Source organism: Astatotilapia calliptera, chromosome 22, assembly GCF_900246225.1.
Source record: "Astatotilapia calliptera chromosome 22, fAstCal1.2, whole genome shotgun sequence".
Taxonomy (NCBI): domain Eukaryota; kingdom Metazoa; phylum Chordata; class Actinopteri; order Cichliformes; family Cichlidae; genus Astatotilapia; species Astatotilapia calliptera.
Genome location: NC_039322.1, coordinates 3558295 through 3574583, shown reverse-complemented (window position 1 = coordinate 3574583; position 16289 = coordinate 3558295). Strand labels below are relative to the sequence as shown.

The following is a 16289-nucleotide window of genomic DNA, read 5'->3' as shown; positions in this document are numbered from 1 at the left end:
CAGGCAGATGCATGCTTATCTGATTGACAGAAGCACATGAATTCACGTCTCATCCACAGGAAAACTCACTGAAGTCGAGCATCTTTCTCTCGCTCGCTCTCATGGAAATGCAGATGCTGGTGGCAGAGTCATTATATTCAGCTTGGTGGTGATCTTGGCTCGCAAGGAAGGCAGTACATGCAAGAATGAAAACCACACTGGAAATAAGCATATGCTTGTGAACTGGCAAGATTAGAATTTGATTTGTGTTGTGCCCACTGCTGTGGCTGGTGAATTACCAGTCTGACTCTCTATTATGTTTTTGGATTCAATCCTGTTCCTCGGTGGGGATTGTTTTTACATCAGCCACACTTCTACAACCATGAATATCAAATAGGCACACAGTGGGATGCTGCTACCAGCAATCAAGCCAAGCTGAGGCTGGATTCTCTCTGTGACCCAGGTATTGTTTATTTTACCAACTGCCGAGTGCAGGTAACCAAACAATGACCTTTAGGACAACATCTGGCAGGTGTAATAATATTAGCATGCTGCTAATCCTTGAATAAAACAATAGTTATACTTTCAGTGATAAACTATAGACTGTATCTAAAAGACGGATCTAGCCACAGTGCGGCGATTAGCATTCTGAAGCCTCAGCTTTAGCTTCAGGGCTGTTGCCATCTTTGTTTCATGGTTGGAGAGGGTTGCTAGGTAACCAGTGAACACCATTAAGCTCGGAAGGCACTTGTGTATGATTTTCCTCACTTTTCTCCGTGCTGTCTCCTGTATGTAGAAGAGAAGTTTAGCTCCAGCCGCCTTGAATTTGTATCAGTGAGCAGGCCTCGCATTTCTGATTGGGAGACGTGCTTATTTATTGTAATGCAAAGAATTGCATAGATTTTATATGTAATTACATAGCACAAAAACATCACTTGGTGTTTTGTGTCTATGCACCATAAGACAACCAAAGCTGTGATTCTCCTGATATCGCTGACAAACCACAGCTGGAGGTTTTTGGTGCAACTTTGCTTTGATGTAGACAGACAAAATATGAGGTTAGCTTAGCGAAAAGTGGGCAAAATCATAGTTCAACTTACTCCATCTTAGTCCATCTCTTCGTTCTGGCTGTTAGGGTTAAAAAAAAAACTTGTCTTCAAAATTGGTGATAAAGCACCAACTCCACAAACAAGGTGGGGAGTTGTTGTTTAGTGCAGGTCAAACCCAGCAGCTGATGCAGCTCCAGCCCTTCAGTCAAAGCAGTCCTGCTGCTAATAAGTCAGTGACATTTAAACAAAATTCATCTGTCATACAGTTGTAGTGAAGTGAGAATTAAAAACGGACACCAAATGACTTCCCAGAGCTCGTGACGATGGTGAGGGCAGGACGGTAGACTGAATGCTAAATCGAGAGCTCCACTTTTATGCTCTTGTCAATCTCACGCTCCACTCTCCCCACACTCGTGAACAAGACCCCGAAGTAGTAACTCGTTCCTGACCTGGAGTGGGCACTCCACCCTCTTCCAGCTAAGGACCATGGCCTCAGATTTGTCTTTCCTATTGCTTTACACTGAGCTGCAAACCACTCCAGGGTGACCTCCATGCAATTTTGCGTAGGCGTGTCAACCAAGATAGCTCTACAACATCCAAAGCCTTCAGGAACGCAGGGAAACTCTTATCTACCCCAGGGGCCCTGCCACCAAGGAGTTGTTTAACTGCCTCGGTGACCTCGTCCCCAGTGATAGGCGAGTTGTTCCCCTATCCCCCAGACCCCGTTTCCTCTACACAAGATGTGTCAGTGGGATTAAGGATCCTCAAAGTGTTCCTTCTACCACTTGACTATATCTTCAGTTGAGGTCCCAGTAACACTGTATGCAGTTTGAGTAGAGCACCACTCCCCCCCCCCCGAGACATCTGATGTTTACCAGAATAACTTTGAGGCTAATCAAAAGGTTTTTTTTCCCCATGGTTTCACCACACTGCTACCACATCCAAATTATTGTGTCAGCCACTGCCAGAGCTGCTCTCCACTTGTCCTGCCAGTACCTTTCTGCTCCCTCTGAAATCACACCAGGCAACGGAGCGCATTTAGAGTCCTCCTTCAGTACAAAATCCATCCACAGACATGCAAACGCACGTTGAAGCACCCAAAACTGGATGTTTTGATAGTTCCTGTTGCAGAGTGTGTCTCCAGGATCACATTTTGCCACAATAACACACCCACAGAATCATATTGTTTCCACAAGGTGAAAGCAATATTAGCTCTGCGATCGCAGCTAGTAATAAATTCAGTTTCACAAAACAGGTCGCAGCAGGTGTTGGCCTGAATTTCACCTGCTGCATTCATTTAACTCACAAAGCTGCTGATGTGCTGTGGGAGTGAAACACGAACACAGGAAACTGGATGACAGAAGCCTGAAAACAAAGAGACAGACAGAAATCTAATGTGAGACTGTATAGAGTTCAATACATTCATTTTAAGAGTTATGAGTAGTTTGAAATGTGTGTTTGCCTAATATTCATGGTATGAAACAGGTTTTCTTTCAGTTGCTGGTAGTTTCCTCCCCTAATGTAAGATTCAGATGAGCTTCTAGAGTTAGAAGTATCACCACGACCTGTTTCAGAGGACAGGGTGTTTTTATAAAATCACTCCAAATCATTTCTCTTCTTTTCCCTGTTTTTTCGTCTCCAGGAGCCTTGTCCTCCTCCGCTGTCAGACACAATGACACCAGAAGAGGTACAGTAATGAAGGATTTGCATAATTTTACAGAATAGTCTGCTGAATAATTTTAAGCATGCTATTTGAATGCTTACTCATAGAGCAAGTGCTGAGTCCTGGGGTCATTAAAAGCTCAAATATTAAAAAGTGTTTAAAAAGTCTTATTTGTACTACAGTACAGTAGCAATTGGCCAATAAGATTAATCTTAAAATCAGGGTTTTTTTTTAGGTTGTTGTTGTTTTACTGTTACTTTATCTGTGTTTCTGTCTTCGGTACAGGTTAACACAATGGGGTCTAACTCCTCCATGAATAAAAAATAAAAAAATAAAAATCACTTTTTGGTATTAAAAAATGTAAAACGCAAAACTATTTCAGAGGAAAACTTTTGATTGTTGTCTCTCCATAGCATTCAGGTCCACAAAAAAGTCTCAAAGTCTCCAAAACACACACAAACTGCTCCACTTTCCTCCTCCTGCCACTCGAGCACCTTAAATGCTCATTAAGCTTCAGTGTTTGCTGGCAGGGAGCCTGCAGGGACAAACAAGTATATTATGTTTTGCACATTGATTTGATTTTATAAAGCCCAGTAGGCTTACAAGACTCCAGTAACAGCAAAACAGAGCCAGATAGTAACACAGATAAAGAATCCAACCTGTCTAAAAGCAGCTTTAAAGATGATAAAACAGCCTTTCTTTCTGTCTGTGCACCAAAACATTTCTGAATTCATTAAACATAAAGTATATATAAACTCATCAGAATAACGGGAATTATGGAGATCAAAGAGTACAACCGAACATGTTTGATTCCTTTTTATATTTACAGGTTAATTACCTTAATGTTTATGTTTTGTGATGTATATTAAGAGCTCTATAACCCACTGGAGACTTCCTCCAAAGAAAAGTCCATTTAAATTTAACAGGAGGCTCCACAGTCTGATTATTTCACCATCTTGCTTTATTGATGACGGTGATATGGGAATCCATCCTATTCTGTATAGATTATACTGTTTTACGTCTTTAACACAGTACCACTGTGGGGTCATTCAATCAGGACAGCTACATGGATCATACAGCTGTAATTGGATTACAAAGATCGTTACATATTTTTAACAACAGACCCCAGTGGTCTCCCAGAAGTAAATAAAATCAATCTTTATAAGCCCCAGTAGACCTCATTCAAATGCCAAATAACAGCAGTGCGACTACACATAAAAGAACAAGTAGCCATAAAAATATTAAGCTTCATAAATAAAATTAAGTCTATGAGGAACATCAGCTAAGACTGCAGCTTATGTCTAAATCTTAAAAATACCAATTCCCGGTTGCTGAGGGTCATTTTAGCTGCATTGGTCTCCAAGACGGTAATACGCTGGCAGAAGCTCTACATAAATACGAACTATAGAGCAAATGACTTATTTTACCTGAGCAGCAGTTTAAAATCCAGAGATACTCACTTTACAACCATGTGTGTCCAAGAAAAGCATCAAATAACCTTTTGAAGGGAAAGCTGAACTTTTCAGATGTTGCATGCCGAACATGTAGTTATTGCTTGTTCGTGAAAGCATAAAGCAAACATATGACTTTAAATTGTTTTGTCTCATATTTTATTCATTCATGTATTAAAAACACTGTGCAGAAACCTCCCACAGTCAAAATTCAGTGGAAGTGAAAAACCGAATGTACCTTCATGTGTGGAAATGTCACCAAAGAGCAAGAAAAACTGGTTGAAAATGTGCAAGGAGAGAAGTGAAAATCAAAAATGAAGAGCGTCACTTTGACGGGAACTGACACGAGATTAAAATGTAAAATGTGGGCCTGAGTTCATTAGTTCTGACTTACTGTCTCTGCCAGCATATATCAAGTTGCTTTAGACTTATTACCATATGACTGATGCAGGCAAATCTCTATTAGCTTTCGAATCCATCTCAAATGTAGGTCAGCGGTGTTACAGATCTGTGTCACGTTTGAGGGGAAGACACTGAATTGGGGCACTTTTAAACTGTAGTGTGAGCACAGGCTGAATTTTAAATGAGACATCAAAACAGCATCGTGCCCTCCAGTCCTGTTCTGTCTGCCGCTCCGCTTTTACTCTTCCTGGCACTTTCCCAAACTGCCCCATAACACAGGCCTGTATATTCTACAAGACTGCTGCTGCTGTCACGGCAGGCTGAGGTTCGTAGGTAAAATCCATAGAGAGGCTAAAAGGTGTCAGACATCCTAAATCTCAGAGGGGTTACCGGTGACATGCAAGGACGCAACGCAGGCTTTCAAGGTTTTTTACTGCTCAGACTTCTCCGCGGTGGTAGCTAATTAATTGCTCCATCCTGCAGCCACACACAGACTGTGAAACACACACCTAGACTTTTACCCAGAGATAGAGCTCATGATTTATGTAACAGTTCTTATTGTTGCCAGATATATTTAAACACATGTGCATGACTCATAGCGAAAACACATCCGACTGTTTCCCCTCTAGTTGAACTCGTATGTTTGAATAGGTGCATTTTTCCCGTCAGCAGAGGGAATGTGAACTAACCACAGCAGATTCACCTCTGTGACCTTGGTTTTATTTGTGGCTGCAGATTAAAGCGTGGGAAGAGGAAGAGATGGACAAGCCGATGGAAATCGATGAGATACGAGTGGACCCTTCCCCTTTTCAGCTGGTGGAGAGAACATCGTTACACAAGGTTGGTGGACAACATGTCTGTGTGAATCGCAGTTTGATAGTCTTTTTGAGACCACCTTGTTTTCGACAAGGTGGTGGATGTTGTACATTAAAAATGTTATTAACGTTTGGAGAAAGATGCGTTTTAAACTGCTAAAAAGTCATTCTACTGTTTAAGTCATCTCTATGTCTACCGGAGCATCACTTCTCGTGCTCCTGGTATTCTGTGATTGTTCAGTATAAATCCTTTTCTTACCTCAATGTGCGTCTGCGATCCATCCTGGAATTTCACTTTAAGGAAGAGAACAAAGTAGCAGGAGCCAAACATGAGCAAAGACTCAGTCGATTCTCTTTTCATTGCACCCTGAGTGAATGCTCAGTGGGTAATAGTTCAGGCAGTTTGCACTTTTTGTTCTCACCTGGACGTTTACATGATAGCGCACAACCCATGACATTTCAAAACAGCAACTGTGTTACTGACTTGATTGTCAAACTCTGTGCTTGGACACTCCAAACTCTTTGCAGCCAGAGACAGAGCTTGCATGTCCAGCGATGACTGATTGATGATTTTTGATGTGTGCTCTCTAAAAAATGTTTGAAGTAGCTCAGAGATGAATAAGGGAAGGAGTTTGAAGTGGTGTTCAACAAAATGGGCAGAGTCATCGAATGCAACAACAAAAGCCTTGTTTTTAAAAACATTGCTTGAAATCACCATCAGTGGTCATAAACGCCAAAGAATGACCACATGAAAGCAATGCTGAAGCAACACATGGTATTACAACAGTAATTCAATAAAACCCTTTTTTACTTCAAGGTGGTTTTAAAAACACTTCACTATAATATCAACTTCCAAACACTTTCCATACATACTGACATCTCTTTATTAAATTAAAATAACAACATTGACCAACATAATTGTGATTATGATGTTTTTCTATTATCAAGGACTCGTCTGCTGCACTCTCAGCAGCAGTTTTCTTTTTCAGTGTCTTTGATGTTCCCAGTATTATAAGAAATATGAAATCAAATGACCATGTTGTCAACCTCCTCTGTTTTCCAGTCCTATGGCACCTCTATAAAACACTGAGATCCTTCTTACAAATTCAGAAACATCATTTCATACACCATTTACTGCATTTTGTCTCAATGAATGCACATTTTTCTTTATAGGAGGTACTGTCTCCAAAGCTTGTTTCCTAAAACAACCATTTCATTGAAATACTGGGGAAAAGCTGTTACCCAGCATGTCAGGGTCCCCCAGAAATATTGCTGTTAGACATCATATGGCAAATTACTGCAGTACTAACTGTAACCTGTTAACAGTAAATATAATCTACAGTCATAAAGTAGCTGATTTATTGTTGTTTACTGTGAGTTTTGTGGCATTTAACTGTAGAAATTACAGAAAACTAACAAGAAAAATAATTTTTTTCTTAGAAACAGAGACAAAGTTGCTTTATTTTCATTTTATTAATCATTGTCACACAGTCTGCATTTATTCCAAAATGTACAGTTGCCTTGAAGAAGAGTTCATGTATTTTATCACATGCATTATGCAAGCAAATATCCATATAAATGTAATTCAGCCCCACGGGCAGTGGCAGTCTTTTGTTGGTGTTCTCACTCTCAGCTGCTAAGTTGTTTACTTCTGTTACATCTCATTCAGCTGAAGATGTGGATAACCTTGACAGGGGAGTAATGGCACATGAAAAACACTTAGTGAGGACGGTTTTTTATTCACACAATGTCGTCTGAATAAATAGAGATGGACACGACAGTTTTTCATTTTTGACCGAGAACAGAATCTTGTTTCCTGAGGTGCTGTTATATAAACCCAACATTTATATGTGGGAGCTGGAAAGTGTGGTTCCTGGTGCAAACACTGAAACGTGTTTCGTGCTCTAAATCTAAAAATGATTTAGAGCAGGCTGCCTCATCTTGTCAGCCTGCTCTAAATCATTTTTTGTTCTACTCTTGTCTCTTGTGTAATGTCGCAGTGAGGAGGTATCCCTAATGTGGTTATCTCAGTCATAAAAGCCCCGCCCACATGCTATTCAAACCTTCTGTTTGTTGGTGGCAGCCAATCATTGGCAGGATCTTGGTATTATTAATATGTATAAATTAATTCTTATTTATATAATACGGAGTTAGTAAGGTACCGTTCGATCTACGTCCCTACTCTCACCTATGGTCACGCGCTGTGGGTAGTGACCGGAAGAGCGAGATACAAGAAGCAGAAATGGGCTTCCTCTGAAGGGTGGCTGGCCTCTCCCTTTAGAGATAGGGTGAGAAGTTCAGCAGGAGGGCCTCAGAGTAGAGCCGCTGCTCCTCCACATCGAAAGGAGCCAGTTGAGGAGGTTCAGGCATCTGAAAAGGACGCCTCCTGGTTGAGGTGTTCCAGGCATGTCCCACCGGGAGGAGGCCCCGGGGCAGACCCAGGACACGCTGGAGAGATTATATCTCTCGGCTGGCCTCGGAAGGCCTTGGTGTTCCCCCAGACAAGCTGGAGGAGGTGGCTGGGGAGAGGGAGGTCTGGGCTTCTCTGCTTGGGCTGCTGACCCCGCGACCCGGCTCCAGATAAGTGGAATAAGATAGATGGAGTTAGTGAGGTAGTGTGCAAGAGTCTTGAGCTATTCCTCATTTTTTTGCCAAGAAAATACAAACTTTTGTGAAACACGCACACATAAATGGAACTGCAGAATATGAGACCTGTTTCCAGTGATTTTCAGTGCAGTTCTTCTGTAATCTGGCAAACCTCAGCCTTCCCTCCCGGTTTCACTTCCTTAAGAATGGCTTCTTGACAGTAACCTTTCTCTGAGAACAGTGATGTGCCTTCACTGAACAGGATCAACTGAGCGGTCAGATGCATCCCTCCGACCCCACATCAGGTCTTTGTTGGATTTTTTTTCCCTCTTTCATAAGGACATGACTCAGATGTACTGATTTTGTGCTGCAGATAGTTTTTTCATAGATTCAACTAAAGAAATAATGTTTTATATTAAAGATCTAAGTTGCCTCTTATGTGTGGTCACAACACTGCTTCATCCCTTGAGTTGGAATCTTTTTTTGTTTTTGCTTGAATGATTGGAGAGACTTTTTACCCAGCACTGTTAGTTTATGCTCAGTATTATCGTGTTTGCGCACAGCACACACAGCAAGTGTGACTTTGCTTTGTCTCCTGTTCTGACTTCTTCTATTCCCATTATAACTGTGAGTCTGTGAAGCGAAGTTTCGATACCTGTTGTTTAGGAAGCTCCAGGCAGTGAAGTGAAAATGATTTTTTTTAAAATAAAGCGATCCACCATGGAGCTGTTGCAGAGGGAGAAATCTATTCATAGAGACCAAAAGCCTGTTGTGTACCAAGCTGTAAACATGCTGTGTAATGCTATTAAGTCAGTCATTTTTAATTTTGTCGCTGTGCCAATCTGGAAATTGCCGGTCTGTTTTAGGTTTGGCAAGAATTTAGTCAAATGAGAAAATATCAGCCAGCCAAGCCTGAAACCTGCCTAATCAATATGCACTCCATAATGAGTTACAGCAGTTTAATATAAGTTTAATATGAACTCTGGATATTCCCGTTTATCTTATTTGCTTTGATGGCTTTTCATTCAGTAATTTCCTGCAGCTTTTGCTGTATTTTTGTTTTGAACAGTGACGTTTTCAATTGTCTCGTTGCAGTTAAAATGTCCCCGTGCAGCTGAATGCAGCCCGAGCATGTCCGAGCTGCCCCAGTCGGGGATTTACATAAAATCTCTTGTAAATCTATGTATTTCTAATCATTTCCTGCCTTGTACAATCTCTGTGACCTGCTCACGTCCTTATTATGATTTTCAGATGTTTGCAGCATAGTGAAGCGTGTAAACACCTTGTACCATTCCCGTTGGTTTCATTGTCATGGTAATATTTGTAATATTCTGCTTATTCATGCGCAAAAGGGGGCCTTGTGATGGAGGTGTGCCGATGCATACAAAGAGCTCATCCCAAAGTGTGACCTTGGCTGGGTCGTGAACACAATAGTATGTGCTTACAAACACGCTCAAGGACTTTCTCTTCCGGTGGTTCACCTGGAGCCTCGAGACATTCTGTCTGCGTGACTTTGTGTTTGGAGCAGAAAGCAAAAAGTTTGTGTAATTTCACAAGTGACCTTTTCCCCCTATCTCCACAGACCCACACCTTATTCTCACTGCTTGGCTTAAGTCATGCTTATGTGACCAGTACTGGCAAACTGGTGGGGGTGGTGGCACTAAAAGAGGTAAGAAACGTTACTTTATTTCACCCTGCAGTTCGTTTTTCTTCCAGAAATGGACATTTACATTCCTGTGTGTGCTGTGAACAGCAGTATTTTTAGGTTATTTGTCTAACAGACAGACAAACGAATGCACTTTTTATATCAAGCTGGCTTTATATACTTGCTAGGAAAAGAAGGTGAGAGCATATTACCCCGTTTTAAAGTCTCTACATTAATGTAAGGATGCACAGATAACTTTTTTTCCATTTGTCTTTGTATATTTGAAGAAACTAAGTACTTCAATATTTAAAAAAGAAGAAGAAAGAGACTGACAATCTGTCTTTTACAGTCTGGAGAAAAAAAGGCCTTCACAGCACTCTGTCAAATAGTAAGCACACCTTTAATGCTTTCATAGGATTTAAGAGTGTAAGTAGCAGTCAGGTGCTGCTAATTAAATGCTCTTTATCAATGGCAATGCTCAGAGAAGTTGCAAAGAACCCCAAGAGCTACATCTGAAACGCTACAGGCCTCCGTTAGCATGTTAAATGTTAAAGTTCATGACAGCACAACAAAGAGTTTCCAGGAAAAAAAAGCCTCTTCTCTCTACAAAGAACATGGCAGCACAGCGTAGGTTTCAAAGTCGCATTTCAACAACAACAGTGACCTGTGGAATAATGTCCTTTGGACAGACAAAACCAAAGTGGAGACATTTGGCCATAATGCACAGAGTCGTGTTTGGAGAGAGCAAAGCTTCATCATAAAGGACTCAGGTCAGGCTGTAGCGCTGCGGTGCAGGAGTGATGAGTCGGGCTTGTTTTGCAGACACAGGACCCAGGACACTGCAGTCACTGAGTCGACCATGAACTCATCTGTACACCAAAGTAATCCAGAGTCAGACATGAGGCCAGCTGCCCAACAGCTAAAGCCCAAACTACCCACAGCAACCAATAATCAATCATTTTAATAACAATACATAAACACAGGATTGAAGCTAAACTGTAAACTGCAGATGTTCATGTAAAAGCTACAAGTAATCAGCCTCCAGTAAGCACACCGCTCCTTTTCACCAAATATTTTTTATGTTGTTGCTTCATTTTGATTTTGGTAGCTCTCTGCAGACTATTGCATTGGGAGTAAAAGACAAGTTAACCTGCTCTCGACGATAATCAAGCTATAAAAACGTAAAAACGTAAAAAGCCAGACTTTAGAAAAGGTCTGCATCCTACAGAGCCAAATTAAAATGTGGGACGCAAGGTAAATATGCTGTGCAGTCCCAGATAAGCAGGAACATCTGGTCACCCTATAAGCAGTAAGTGTTGTAGTTAATCACAGAGTAAGAGTGTTTGTGCGCTCTGTTGGAGTCATGTTAAGTAGCAATAGAGACCTTTAAAAATTAGCTTAATCGTGCCTTTTATTAAATGCTAGAAAGGTTGATTTATTGTTTATAAAGATGCATGAGACAGAGCTTCATCTAATGAATAAATAGCTCAGACCAAACGGGCATAAAGAGTAAGCGTTGAACTGGATTAAAATTAACATCCTCCTCCTTTTATATAATCAGGGATTAAATGGTATTCCCCTTAAAATGAGTGCAAATGAACACATTTGTACTTGTATGAGGCGTTGCTGAAGGCAAACAAAAAGGTTGGGCACTGCTGGTCTGGATCTCAGCAGCACAGCCACAGCATGGCTAAAGCAGCCAGACCACAACCAGCTAATGGAAAAACTCTGAAACTATCTGAAGGTCTCCAGAACTGAAACCTAAGCATTAAATGAAATTAACTTTCCTGATCCAAGTCCAAAAAAAGCTCCTTTTTTAATACACTCAACCTTTGGAAGTCTTCTCTTGTTTGTCTTTAATTTGGAGGAAAAAATCCAATTTGTTTTTGCTCCTAATTTCCTTGGAGTCTCGTAAAGCTTTTTGAATTATGTATGAGTACTTTGTGAGCATAATCAATAAGCTCTCTGTAAGTTTTGGGCTCCTGTCTTTATCCATAATGGTCTCTGACTCATGCTCCTGTGTCGCCTCATTTTCTTTAACTTTTCTTTCCTCCATCTGTGTAATTGCTCACCACTGACTCTGTCTAATCCCTGCTTGCTTTCCTTCATTTCGTCTTTACATTTTCACCATTCATGTATGAATTCCGCTCATTTCTTCTTGTTTTTAATTCTTCCCCTCACTCTTCAAACCCTGCCTCTCCTTCTTACTCTTCTTCTTCTTCCTCTTTCTCTTTCTCTTCTTCTTCTTTCTCTTCCTTTTTCTCTTCTTCTTCTTTCTCTTTCTCTTCTTCTTCTTTCTCTTCCTTTTTCTCTTCTTCTTCTTCCTCCTCCAGCTCCAAAAGGCCATCGAGGGCTCCACACGCTCTGGTGTCCGGCTCCGCCCTCCTCTGGCCAGTTTTCGTGATATCAGCAACCACAACTCGGTCTCTAAACCTCCACCTCCATCTCCCAACGCCCCTTCCTCTCCTCCCTCACCTGAAATTGTTGCTCAGGCTCCTCCCCTCTCTCCCCCCTCCCCCTCTCAACACCACCACCATCACAGCCATGAGAATGAAACAGAGGTGTTGATCGAGGGTGTGCCGAGGGAGGTGGAGGAAAGCACCAGTAGCGCTTCGGGGAGCGGCAGCAGCACGGTGGCCTGCAGCTCGGCCAGCAGGAGCTGCAGCTGCAACAGCAACCTCACCCTCCCTCCTTCTTCTACTCCTCCCCCAGTCCCCTCTTCCTCCTCTCCTCCTCCCTCTCCTCCTCTCTCCTCCATCCGCCTCTCCACCCTACAGAGACTCTTTGAGGAAGAGGAAGACAGCGATGATGAGCCTATGGTTTAGCTTACACAAGAGTGATGCTTTTTTTTTTATAATGGAAAACTTTTATAATAGTTTGAGTTTATTTCTTCTGTTCTTAATACATTTCTCCGGTCTTTGTACTTCCATTTACCTCTTTTTATGTTACTGGTACAGCTTCCACACACTGGTTTCACAGACCATCACCTGTTTGGTGCAAAAAACACCTTAAACTGCAATATTCATCTAGTTCCTTTGTATCAGGTGCGATTAGAAAGTTCGTGGTCTCCGCCCACAAAAGAAAAAAACAAACACTGACTTAAATATGGCTGATCTTTCCTACAAGATCAGGTCACTGTGCACTTCTGAACCTCCAGTGTGCCTGTGCTCCGTCTGGAAAGCCCCCTGGAAGCTGTGGTACGACTGCACATACACGTTTGTAATTTCAAAATGCATGTGAAGAGCGCTCATCCCCTTCTCTGTCACAATGACCCAACTTTAACATAAGGATCATCACTGGTGATAACGACCTGTTCATTTTTATACAGAGGTCTATTTTTTCTTCAGTTTAAATCAAATGCTCCCTTTACCAGTAAAGCATGGCTGAGGCTTCTCTTTGTCTGCACCAGCACCCTGCAGTAACATCCAGTTACAGCAGGCCTGTGGGGATAGTTTGCTTCCCTTGTGAGACGAGCTTTATGGTCACAAACACCCCCTAGTTGTTCTTGTGGGGACCTGGATTTTGGTTCCCACAAGTATTGTAAACTTGCAATTTTTGGTCCCCACAAAGATATGAATACACACTCACTCACACATGCACAGAGACCTCTCCAAGTGAAAAAAGTTAAATGTAAGATGCTTATTATTTTAAAGAATAACTCTGGTTAATAATCGAGAATATAACATTGACCAAAATGACCGTGATTATAATTTTTGCTGTAATAAAACAGGAGCTCCACACGGCGATCTAAAAACAAGCAAACAGTGGATGTGTGTCCAGAGATGTAAAGTGAGGCGACATCGAAGCTGAAATCAACCAAATTAAAGTCGCGTATGTTGTTTTCTTTTTGTGGGCGGATTCGTTGAGCGCTCTGATTGCCACGCGTAAGCTCTGAAGCTCTGTACGTCTGTAACGTTTGCTCGTTTTGTTTTAATTTCTGCTCATTTTCTTTCTCTTGTTGTTTCACACTTTGATTTTCATGGGTTAAATTGTAGATGCTGCCAAGTCCACAAAGTCAGGTATCTAACTGTGATATGCTCTTTTTGAATATTTGATAATGACGGTTTTAGCACTCTTAAACTTATTTCGGAGATCCAGTAATATCACTGGTTAAGGTCAAATAACCCACCTGTTCAGCTGCTAGACATGTTGAATGGCCCTGTGATGAACTGGTAACTGTCCATAGGCTCCAGCCCTTCCACTAACCTAAACTGGAGAAGCGGTTAATAAAATGGATGGATGGACATTACTGAGGAGTAGATTGATAAAGCACTGCTACCATTTCTACTGTCTGAATCCAGACTGCGATTGATTAACTGTGCCTCTGTCACAGCTGTTTCCAACACCACACACTTTACTGTATGTTCTGTGGGGTTATTTTGACTGTAACGCTCTCTGCTCAGCTGAATCCGAATAATCAATCAAAAGCTTTGCTTCCCAAACAAGAGGTGAACCCGGTGAACTGCCTCACAGTTGTCCTGTGTTAGCCAATCGCTTAAGTCTTAAAAAAGGTAGGATTTTATCAGATGAGAGCAGAGGGTATTGATTTATTTTAACTGGCAACGAACCGTGTGGGTAGCAGAAAACTAATGGAGCTGCTCAGTCCACTGTGGAAGATTGGCCAAAGCCCCACAACGACCTCCAAATTGTGCGGCGACCTTGTGGATGCAGCCTCGGAGCTCATCTCATCACAGTTAAGTTGATAGATGGTGCGGCTGGAGGCAGCTGACGACAGCAAAACCTCGCCGTGCAGATCCTCAAGATTCTCCTTTTCTCCTCAAAAAGGAAACCTTGCAGATTTAACCCTAATCACTTTAATAATTCTAAATGGGATTATCAGAAAAATCTACTGAAGCTCAGAAGCTCATTCTAATATGATGATAGCCAAGGTTCTCTGACAGGGAAGGAGACATGTACAGATGTGTTGCCAGAGAAACGTTTCCCAGTTAATGCTGTTAAAGATGCTAAAAATAGCTTCTTTTTTAAAGCTGTTGTGATGGTTATTATAAGAAGCAAAGCTGCTCATGTAACATTTTCAAAGAATAAAAGTCAAGAAATTTAATGACTATTTAACCTTAATGTCTTCCTGAGCTTTTGCCTTCTAGGCAGCTGCCTCTGTAGATGGTTCAGGTGTCTGGTTCATATATAAGCTTCAGTTAATCACATACAACTGAAAACAGGCCTGCTTAATACAAGCAGCATCTGGTACCTCCACGTCAGAAATGCAATTCTTCAACTGTTTTGTGGTTTCAACACAACAGCAGGAACAAAAACCAAACGCTTTGCAAAAAGAGGCTTTGAGCTGTGAAGTTTGGAGTTGGGTGAAAATCACAATCTCAGTGTCCGTGGTCTGTCAGCATCAGGGTATTAAAAAATACAGAAGAATCAGGCAGTATGTATCGGTGGGCTTCCACCAGGTCTGCTGGAGGGATAACACAGCACTGTCCTCCCACAGTACCACATACTGTGTGTCACAGTCATGCTCACCTCTCACACAGACTGCAGACACTCTGCTGCTGCTGCAAGAGAAGAAAAGGGGATGACTTAGAGTGAAGAGGAAAAGAGTTAGATCACAACACTCGTCTGGTGGTTATATCTGTCTTATTTTTACAGTTGGTAAAACATCTCGATGCTTCAGGTCAAGAGAGGAGAGGGTGGGGATGTTTGATGGGGTAAGAGGTGTGACGTGATAGTCAAATGGTTTGGCTTCGTGTGGAGTTTTTGAACATGATCTTTGGTTATTTTTTTGACAGCACTATTGTCTGTTGACTAAGCCTAAGTGGAAATGTGGACCCTCAGGTATATAGCAGGGGATATCCAAGCTAAGATTTTATGAATACATTACTTTAGTATAGTTTATTTTTAAACAAATGACTAAAAAGCTAAAAAAGAAACAAATCTAACTCGAACATGATTGCTAGAAGCACTCGACTACATGCGTCTGTTACCTACAGATTCATCTGCAGATATCTTTATCTGTTTGTTGAGATTGTTTGCTAATGTCAAACACAACACATAATGGGACTTCATAACCAAACATGTAAAATAAATGGTCTCTAAATGACCAGATTTTCTCCCCGTCATGAACAAAGGGTGGGAACCTCAGCCATTGCATCCATACACCGTTTCTCCATTTCTCCTTCATCTCTCTCTCTTATACGGTCTTCTTATTAACTCCTGGTATCAGTTTCTCAGGTGTTGCCTTAAAAGTCTTTAAACCTTCAGATTTGACAAAACATTTCTTTATGTCTGTTTCTTGGGTGTGGAGGGACATCGGTGCAGGTCTCAGTGTTTATTTGTGGTTGTGGTTAATGTAGTATTTATTTCTGTTTTAGTCATTATCTTCAACTTTATAAACTGTGAACAACTTAGCTAAATAAAGTTTTATTTGAATGCTTTACTGTGTTTGAATTTGGTTTATTTATCCAGGTCAGGCTTGTTGCTAAGAAAGGTCTGAAGGCAAAAGTGGGGCCACCTTGGTTCTAGCAAGGTGTACTTAATAAAGTGGCCAGCTAGCAGTTGTAGCTTATCTAAAGCATCGATAGATTGGCAGACAGGCTGTGGTGCTAGTAATTACAGGATCCAGTGTAGTGAAGTGACTGCAGTCTGTTTCATCATGGTTTTATTTCCATGTCTGCATAAAATGAAATCCTTTCTGTGAATTACTCTTTGTGATGGAGTTGTTTTTAAGTGTCTTGT

At 41.4% G+C, this 16289-nt stretch overlaps 1 protein-coding gene across 3 annotated transcripts in view; it reads left to right on the top strand.

The window, feature by feature from the left end:
* LOC113014323 (chloride channel protein 1-like) overlaps positions 1-15986 on the top strand; it is a 54775-nt gene extending 38789 nt beyond the window's left edge. For all 3 annotated transcript variants that reach the window (XM_026155763.1, XM_026155762.1, XM_026155764.1), the window contains exons 21-24: positions 2671-2715; positions 5280-5384; positions 9528-9614; positions 11924-15986. In XM_026155763.1, coding sequence (XP_026011548.1) covers positions 2671-2715; positions 5280-5384; positions 9528-9614; positions 11924-12415 — 729 coding nt within the window. In that variant the 3' untranslated portion in view covers positions 12416-15986. The remainder of the gene's footprint in view (positions 1-2670; positions 2716-5279; positions 5385-9527; positions 9615-11923) is intronic.
* The last annotated feature ends 303 nt before the right edge of the window (positions 15987-16289 follow it).